Consider the following 9,763-nt stretch of genomic DNA (forward strand, 5'->3'; position numbering starts at 1 on the left):
CAATCCGCAGATGACCCGTCCTTATCTCGCCAAGAACTTTGCCATGTTCGGTCCAGCTGGACCTCCCTTCTTTCTCCATCGCGGCGTATTGAAGTAATCATCGCAAAATTCCGTTGCGGGGTTCCCACCCTTAGTTTCTTAGTCGTGCGCGTACACGGCCCTCCCCTCGCTGCCCGCATTGTCCCTGAGATGAGACAATGAACCACTTTCTCTATTGCTCCTTTTATTTGTCCACCTGTTTTGACCATCCCCTTCCGTACCTTTGTCCTTATCCTCCATCCTGTCTTCTGACCTCGGACTCGTCTGCCCCATCTAAACTACTACTACTGCTAAACTACTAAAGCATCAAAATTCTGCAAAATTTGAGAGCCTGAGTAAAAAATGGCAAAAACACTGAGAGCATAGCTACATGGGATAGCACATTTAATGAATCACTCAGGCCACAAGTGCAGAAGCCGTGGAGGACTCGTAACGCCACGAAGGTGCAAGAACACGCTTGGTCTTGTAGTATCGGGTGAGACGATGGATACGGCTCTCCACCAGGATGAGACGGAACTTGGAGTCCCTGTCCTTGCGGTTCCGCTCAAGGTGCTTTCGGATGGCAACTGCTTTCTTGATGAGGCAGTAGAGGTCCTCGGGCAGCTGTGGGGCCAAACCCTTCGCCTTTAGGATGCGCAGAATCTTGTTGCCTGTCACCCAACGTACCTAGCAAACAAGAAAGTTTCCTCGAATTACTCAAATTTTTGTACACGCAACTAGCGGTATGCACACCAACTCTGCTCAGCAATCTTGGGAAGTGCATCTCCTTTTTATACAAGGTGTCTTTTCTCCATTTTTTATTCCACGATAGTGCCACGAAGCAACTGTTGGTATGAGCGGTGTACAGACGTGGATAGATGGAAAGAGGACAGCAGGAAGGAGAGGGGGTTAGTATGTGTGCTGGGCAGACTTCTGGAGGCACTGCACAGACTGGTAAGTGTGTCAGAAAACACAGGGGAAACCTCAGACAGCACTGTGGTAGTAGCCTCAGACACACTGGTGGTATGATTTGGACCCACAACCCTCAGTCTTCATGAGGACCTTGGCTACCACCACCGGCTTTTACCCGCTCGGCTATGCCGCCGGTGCACTCATTCTTTTTTTCTTTTTTTTTTTTACAGTAGTTATAGGGCTAGGAGGACATCTTCTCGAAGAGAGTTTGTGTCTGCAAGATGACTAATTATCTAAAATTCGTGAATTAACCCTCGATTAGGAGATTTCGGGCAAAAGCGAGATAGGAGAATGGGAGACAATCCTAGTTGAAAGCCATTCCTTTTTTTTAGTGCTGAAGCGTGCGCATGCATCCAAATATCTATAGATGAATTTCGCTACGCAACTGAGCCAAAACCAGAACTGTGCTCATTTCATGTCAGAGAGCCACATGCTTTGGAGCGATGGGAGGTTATTCCAGTAAGTGCTCATCTGTTAGCCCATGGTTCTCACTGAATTTTGGAACAAAAATTTGAGTCTTTAAGGACCTTTTAAGACTCTGCCATGATTTTACCTGGGATGCAGAACACAGTTCATGACCAGGGCCTCAACATTTCACTAAAATATTTATAAGCTACAGTTATCACACGAGCAAATACATGCCGACTGCAAAATAGTGATGCGTTCACAAACTGATTGATGAATCCTGAACATTAAAGATCATAGGACTGAAAGGAAGGTTGATGAATACAATGCAGGGCACCACTCATTTCCTGCACTTGTCGTTTCCACTGCTGATTCCTATTGCATCAAGTGCTAATACCTGTGGTTTCGAAGCTGTAGTTCTGAATCTGGAAAAGCTGGATTTGCACATGCAGCTAAAAAGATGCAAATCAATGGTTTTGTGAGGACTGTGGGAAAATCCCAGGGTTTTCCAGTCCCTGATATTGACATTTTCAAATTCCTGGGGATTCAAGGGTTTCAAGGACCAGTGGGAACCACATCAGCCAGATCAACTGCTTTGCGACGCAGCCTCTGTTGGCGAAGGTCAGTTTTTGATTTCCGCCCACTCCATGATGAATATTTCGGGACATGCACTCATTCCAAAGTTTTTGAAGGGGGTTGGGACACTTTCATAGATGTGGTTCGTTAGACATATGGACGCGTTGTACTGCACGAAAGAATACAGAAGAGAAAAGAATTATTCTTCTACGTGTCTTCCTTAGCGAGATACAAGCCCTCGAACACGCCACCAAACAAAGTGCAAACGTCAGACTGTTCAGAGTTGTGTCCATTCTTACAGGCATGTGACTTTTCGTGTGCTGCCTCACTGGCAGCGGCATGCACTGTGATGTCAGAGCCGCATGAGTTTCGGTATTTGTGATGCCCATTTTCTCCGCTTCTATTACTCTTTTCACTGTGAAACTTTCAATGCAGGTTCAAATTAGTGCAAAAAACCTTGGGGTAACGTGGGACAACCTGTCCAACCCCTTTAAAGGGGCAATAAACAGGTATGCAAGGTGCACTTTTTTTCTCATGCAGTGTGATTCGTTTCCTATAGTGGCGTCCAGCAAAAATTTTTATAGCAAAAAAGTAAATAATGGCTCCAAACCCACTGAATATTCACTGCACTCTTTCGCGCTCGCGCTGCCGCCCTGCGATGCCCTGGCGACAATAGCCACACGTCATTTTGACGTCGCGCACCATCAACCATTCAAAATGCGGGACGCCTATACATTGATTTTGTTGTAGTATCGGGAAGTGAGGTCAATTCTAAACACATTTACACTTGTCAATCTCAAGGTAGCCAGATCAAAAGGTACGAAAAGCCAACAATATTCTATTTCATGTGCACACTATGTTTTCCGCGCTATATTGCTCCGTGAGAGAGATGCGAGATGTGTGACATAGGTGCTCTCCAAGTAGGAAGGAGAGACTCGCGCGGATTATGCTCTTTGAATGGCACTGTTTCGTGGTAAAGACGCTCGCTAGAAGTAAATGACTTTCATAATTCGATATCGTGAGCCACGTTCTTTGATAGAGCATAATAATTGGAGAATATTCGTGGAGCTCTGTAGTGCCCTTTAAAGAAAGATAGAAAGGCTTTCAACGAGGATTGTCTCCCTAATTCTAACTTCTCACTAATTCTTTCCATAAAACTAAGAAACAATCAAAAGCTAAACCGTGTTGATCTTAAACTTGTAAAGTTGGAGCTTTATGCTGTGGTTTTGGTGCACCCCGGGCCCACCGGCCAATCAGGCTTTCGGCAGACTACGGAGGCACCAATTTTGAAAAGAAACGAACAAACGTGGTTGGTGGATTCGATTCGCTGTTTTGGGCACTGGGATTCGGATTCGGTTCGCCCATCTCTAAAAGCAACCAAAGCAGTCAGTTTTCACATTTCATTTCTACTGCTTCCATTATTGCCCCATGTCTTTGAAAGCTGTGCAGCCAATGATACCTGCCACTCTGACATTTAGAACGAAGACAATATTTTTCCAACTATCCGATTATGAAAAAGAAAAAATAAGACTAATTTGAACAAGGTTTATACGCTGTGCAAGTGCGTCTCTGCGCATGAGAGGAGGCAGTGAGAGGGAAGAGGGAGGGCGCCCCCCTAGCCAATGGGGCTTTCAGAGTGGAGTAACCGGGAAAGGAGATATGCGCAGAACGCTCGGTTACTTGCAGAGCGTATAGGAGTGGCTCTTCTTAGTTTGCATAGCTCCTGCTGAAACCCCTTCCACGAAAGAATTGGATCAAGCCACCAAGTCCCTACCATAATAGAAAAGCATACAACTATCGTAATGGCTCGTAATGGATGACGAATAGGGACATCTCAACAACTGAGCAGCCATGATTGATAGTGTAGCTCTGACATGTTACGAGAGGAATATCCAACAAGTAGGGACATCGAAAGGTGAGATCAAGGGGGCAGTCGCCCCACTTGATCTGAAGCTGTGGGGGGATCTCACCACCTTTCATGCCTAGAGATCAGTCAGGTGTCTGGTAAGACATCTGCTTAATAAGACATTTTCCCTTAATTTCCACGTTCGTTCTAAGCAGGGTGTCGAACCGCAAAAAATACGGGTTCGGTTCGGGTTCGCGTTGTTTTGATTTCGTTCCGGTTCAGTTCCGGTTCGGCCACACCAGAAATCGAACCGGTTCGCAGCCCCGAACCGGTTCAACGCTTCCGTTTTATATTTTCCATAAAACTGCTTTTATCAGAAAATGCATGGCTAATAGCTTACTGCTGTTGTCTGCATTGACGTCTCTAGCGGTGAGGTAGCCCTTTAGCGAGAGAAATGAGAAATGGATGAACACTTATTGCAACTAGAGTTCACGCTGTTGAAGTGGTGTAGTCCTGCTACTTTCTGTTCCCAAAATCTCTTTTTTCACACGCACAGTGCCAGCAAAATACACTTGAAGGAAGCCTAATAAGATGGACAGCGTAACATAGACGACAGTACATGCTGGCACACTGCCTTCGCAATCGCCTTCGTGAATCGATCTGAAACCGTACTGAAGCATGTCGAAAATAAGCCTGCCAGCCTTACTCTGCCCGAGCTCACAGCAGTGTACTAGTTAATCCACAACACAACGGCAGTGTGTCACGACACAACTGCGCTACCAATAAGCAGAACCACATTTACTTTTCAAACCACGACCAATCAAACAGGCACCGTTCTGCGTACGCTCCTTCTCCACTTCTCATGTTTCTGACTTGTTTAATTTGTACTGCTCACGTGTAAAGGGAAATCTTGGGCGTTTATTTGATCACATATTCGTCCTGTAGAGCTATATAACTGGCCTACTCCATTCGTGTTTCATTCGTCCGCGTGGCACCTCGTCTCTGAAGAGTAGACGCCACACCGCGTGCGTGGGGCGCTAGCCGCGGCGCTCACAAGGACAACTGCGCTTCAACATGTTAAAAAGACGCTGAAAGTATACTTACTATACGTCGTCGTCTGACTGCTAGGTGAACATTTCTGAAATCCATAGGCGCGTGATGATGATACCAATGTGTCTTCGTTCGGGGATAGAGGGGAACTCTTATGCTGACTTCTTTTATGTCCGAACCGTTTTGTTGCGAACCGGTTACCGCTATTATTTTTTACGGTTCTGCTCCGGTTCGGGTTCAACAGTGTCATAAAAATTTCGGTTCGGGTTCGGTTCCGGCAAAAATAACGGTTTGGGTACGGTTTTCGGTTCGGGTTCGGTTCGACACCCTGGTTCTAAGTAAGGAAAATCTAACTCTGCATGAATGAGGATAATCGTGTCCCAAAGTATCAGACCTGTACTAGTCCTTGCACAAGAACCCAAGCAAAATGCATCAAGAATGTGGACGTCTCAGGTACGACAAAATAATACACTGATACCGTATTCCCCCGCATTAGCTGGCATGATGCAAAAAAGTGGGGGAAGCCAGCACGCCGGAAAACTTGGGGGAGTTTTCCTGGAAGGATGGAGGAACAATTTTCTGTCCCCAAGACGACGAACCCCACGACCCGAATCCGGACAAAGACTAGGTTCCCAAACGGATTAACCATGGCTGCACTTCAAGTGACTATGTAGGGGACCATTGTGTATCCGGGTCACCTGGCCAGTGCACTATCTTTCATGTACGGGGGTCAGTTCACTTGCTGATTTCTGGTGGGACGGTGTCTCGTTACTGTTCGGACGCAGTGCTTGCCATACGGGTCTCACCGACACGGAGAGTGACACCGAATGTGAAGATGAATGAACGTCTCAAAGGTGTGGCAAACTAAACAAGACCACATGACTGAGAAAGCCAAAGAGAGGCAAAAGTGTAGAAAGTAAATAAAATTTTATTAGAGAAGCAAATACAGTCAACCCTCGATTTATGAACCTTCAATTTATGAATTCCCTCGTTTTATGAACACGAGCACGGGGAACCAAACTTTTTCCATTCATTTTTCCCTCGTTTTATGAACCTCGATATTCGAATAATGAACAGAATTTCTGGGAACCAACTAGGAGTTGCCCAGCGTTTTTGCCCTCAATTTATGAACGGATCGTTCCGAGGTCAACAGAAACCTTCAAAGGGATAATTCCGTGGTCTTATGAATGACGCCTGAACGGACAAAACATTTTCCAGGTATTGCACCCTCGGTTCTTAACCCCTCGAAATCCGAACAACAAACGGGTTTTCCGGGGTCGCACAAGGTGCGACCAAGTGTTCCTGACCTCAGTTGATGAATAAGGTGGTCGCTGTCACCCGGAGATTAATAAACGGAGGTTAAAAATCCCGGAGGAAATCCGAATGCCTTTACCGAAGTCCAGTGCAAATGTGCTGACATCTCTTCTTTTCAAGATTGACACAGCGGAAGGCATGGTCCAAAGCAAAATTAAACAATTTAGTATTGCATAATAAACAGAGTGTGAATGCGCTAACGTCCGTTCTTTGTGAGATTGATACAGCAGAAGGCATGGTCAAAAGCAAAATTACACAATATATGGCATTATAAACACAATCCCAACTCGGAAATACTGTTCCATTTGCTCGATAGTACTCAGTTAACGGAATTTTCGATTTATGAATCCCTCGATTTATTAACGATTTTTCGGGGAACCGAGGGTGTTCATAAATCGAGGGTTGACTGTATTGGTCTCATTTATCCAGACCTCAAATTTTGAGGCATGCCGGGAAAGGCCAGTTTCCCTCGAATATTCCGGCATGCTGGCTAATGCGGGGGAATACAGTAATTCCAGAGTGATGCATATCAAACCTTGCATTTAAAAAAAGTCAATGTGGACATCTATAGGAGAAGGTGTGCTTTAGCAGCAGGTACTTAAGAAAACTCTAAAATGGCTATCTGCGGGCATCGTAGTACGTAGAAGAGCAATGTGCAAGTATCCGGCAATAGAGATGCAGGGTGCATCTAAATTCTAATGAGACAAGACTTTCGTACAGAAAGCTGCATTCCTTCTGTTGTGACCCTCTCTCTCTGCATGCACTTGGAACAAAATGCACGCATCAGCCAGCACGGTTGTCTGCTAGCAGAACTGCATAGCTTTGCTCTGCAGAGGCCTCTACGTACTCCACACCTGAAAGCTCCCAAGAAAAAGCTGTGCCACACTTAGGTCACTTAACTGCCACATTGGTGTTCTATACGTGGCCCAAAATGGCTAGGAGCTGAAGGAAGGAGGGACACCACGCAAACTCATCCCACAACCAGTTCTGGTCCACTATACGACCCACGCGAGACTGTTTGGTGTACACCACGAGTGACTCGCTTGAGGTGTGGAAAAGGCCTACTGCACGTTGCAGCTTCCCTTCAAAGTGGTTTCAAGCACTATGCACACCCCACATTTGTAATTTGTTACCGCTGTGCCTTTTAATGAACTTCAAACTTACTGAAACTTGAGGCAGAATGCAATTTATAATGCTAGAAGTTGGCAGGAACGTTCTGCGACAGTGGATGATCATAGTGGAGAACACTAACGGCCATTGTCACACTTTATCTATTACATGGTCATATGAACATTCACACATGTTCGAGCTATTGCTAGAATTGTATTTGTGCACTACAAAGCACCATTTTATTCCTTTTAGACATATCATATTTTACCCTTACTGCCATCCAACCACATTTCCACCATGCTGGGCCACACAGAGAGTGCCACTGTTGTAAGCAAGTAAAGTATACTCCGAGAAAACTCAAGAACTGCAGGCACAGAAGCGGAGGATGTGGCCCGCACAATGACAGTGGTGCACACGAGGGGGTGGTAGACGCCAGGCAGACAGGGAAGCCGATCCAAGTGTTTTTTTAGCGTGAATAGTTTAAGTGTCTGTTAAAAGCACGTAAATGTGCTCTAAGTACGATGCCTCCGATCTGTGCTTTTGCAACATGATCAGTATGAAGGCAACAGTCTGCAGCAAGCAGGTGCACTACGCTGTGACTCCGAGTCATCATGCGCCTGCCAATCACAGAAGTCCTTAAATTTGCCGGCGGAGTTGACTCGGCTCTATGTATAAGTTTGGCAAAGATTTTCAGAGGAGAATTTTGAAACTTTCAGGTCTGGTGTAATACATAGAAACCTAATGTGTAATCTGGTGAAATGCATGGAAACATGGTCGCAATGGACCTTTTTCACAATGGCTTATGGCACCAGACAGGGTTATCTCAGTCTTCACTAGATGGTGCAGTACGGGGACAAGAGACATGGGAAGACTGCAATAACGGCACGAGCTCGTCGGCCCCATTCTGGACCGGTTTTGGTCTTTTGTTCTACCCACGCGGATTTGTTCCGACACACTCAGAGTGTTGTTCGCTGGAGACACGCTAGGATACGACGCGTATGTGAAAAAAGTCTATTAGCAACAGGCATGAGGAACAGGTGAAAAGCAGACAGGGAAGAGCGGGAGATGTGCGAGAGCAGTACCAGTTAAACGAGGGGCACATGGAGGTGGCGTGCGAGACGTGGCTGGCGACACTTCCCACGTGAAACTCGTCTCTGGAGGAATATACGGAACTTACCCACGCATGTTTCGAGAGTACCATGCTACTTGCATAATTACATTCAGGAATGTAGATCAAGGTTTAAATCGAGTGGTGCACCTAAACTAGACACAGATCACACTTCCTAGTCACTTGGGTAGTGATGGGAGAGTGTCTCGCTTCATGTAAAATATTGAGACTTTGTAATACAATCTCAATCTATGCAAGGAACCTGAAACGGTGCTTTCAACTGATTGGGAATAAAGGTTCTCAAAACCATATGTTGCGTGATTAGTGCGCTATGTTTTCTATGACGATTTCACTGCCGAACACAATGCATACCTAATCACTATTCCCTAATGCACGCCTCCTCGTGTGCTGCTTACCTGGGCAACACCGTGGGAATCCCTAAGAATGACACCAATCTGCGACGGTGTCAGGCCTTTCTTGGCCAACTTGTAGATGTGCTCCTTCACGTCGTCCGCTGTCAGCTTCAGCCATGTGGGAACACTTCGCCGGTACGGCAGAGCAGATTGAGATATACCTTTACCACCACAGTGCATACGACCCATTTTGACTCCTGCTTAGTCGTACTCCTTCTGCGATAGACAATAAAACATACCGGCTCATGAGCCGTTTCTACCAGCGTACTTGAACAGCTTCACACATCACGGCTAAGGAAACTACGATTATGAGGGCGTACTGCTAGGTATCCCCGCTTTAACAAAGCTGTTACACTAACCAAATCATACTGTATAGTCGTGGCGATTACTAGTGATATTAACGCGGTGTTTACAGGATCACAGCATCAATATCGCAGCACCGAAGGCGATGGCACCGTAAGCCTAAGGAACACAACAGCCAAATTTTCAACTATTAGCGAGGCAACTATTACCACATAATGAATGCGATTAGCAACCTTTATTAACGTGTTCAGTAAGTTCTCGCTGAAAATGCATGATATTGCGAATATGTTGTAAAAACTTACCACCGTGTAACACACGTGGAACACGCCACTAAACCAAGAACGAAAAGGACAGTGTTGCCAGCCTTCGTGTGCATCTCTGCCAATTTTACGGTTGGGAATGGAAATCAACAGCGAAGTCACTGAAAAAAAAATTTATTCAGCACAGAAAATTGCAGAAAATTTTTGTTGCTTTTGTGTTCAAGTGTGAGCTATAACGCCGTGGCATTGGTGAGCACAAAGAAAAGAAAAATTGTGGTCGCAGTACATCACGATTCTTACTTCTTTTATGTGTAACGTGTTTTTCTTTTGAAGTTTCAGCCAGAGAGTCGAACCTGAACCTGAACCTGAACCTGAACCTGAATAGTTA

At 45.6% G+C, this 9,763-nt stretch overlaps 1 protein-coding gene across 1 annotated transcript; it reads right to left on the bottom strand.

Moving 5' to 3' along the window:
* Positions 1 to 406: 406 nt before the first annotated feature.
* Positions 407 to 9,525, bottom strand: LOC135388586 (small ribosomal subunit protein uS15). Its single transcript, XM_064618213.1, has 3 exons — positions 9,418 to 9,525; positions 8,816 to 9,028; positions 407 to 705 (listed from the first exon to the last, which is right to left on the bottom strand). Exons 2-3 carry the CDS (start codon positions 8,999 to 9,001, stop codon positions 436 to 438), a joined length of 456 nt encoding a protein of 151 aa, XP_064474283.1. The 5' UTR covers positions 9,002 to 9,028; positions 9,418 to 9,525; the 3' UTR covers positions 407 to 435.
* Between the last annotated feature and the right edge of the window lie 238 nt (positions 9,526 to 9,763).

This window comes from Ornithodoros turicata, chromosome 3 (genome assembly GCF_037126465.1).
Source record: "Ornithodoros turicata isolate Travis chromosome 3, ASM3712646v1, whole genome shotgun sequence".
NCBI classification, from domain to species: domain Eukaryota; kingdom Metazoa; phylum Arthropoda; class Arachnida; order Ixodida; family Argasidae; genus Ornithodoros; species Ornithodoros turicata.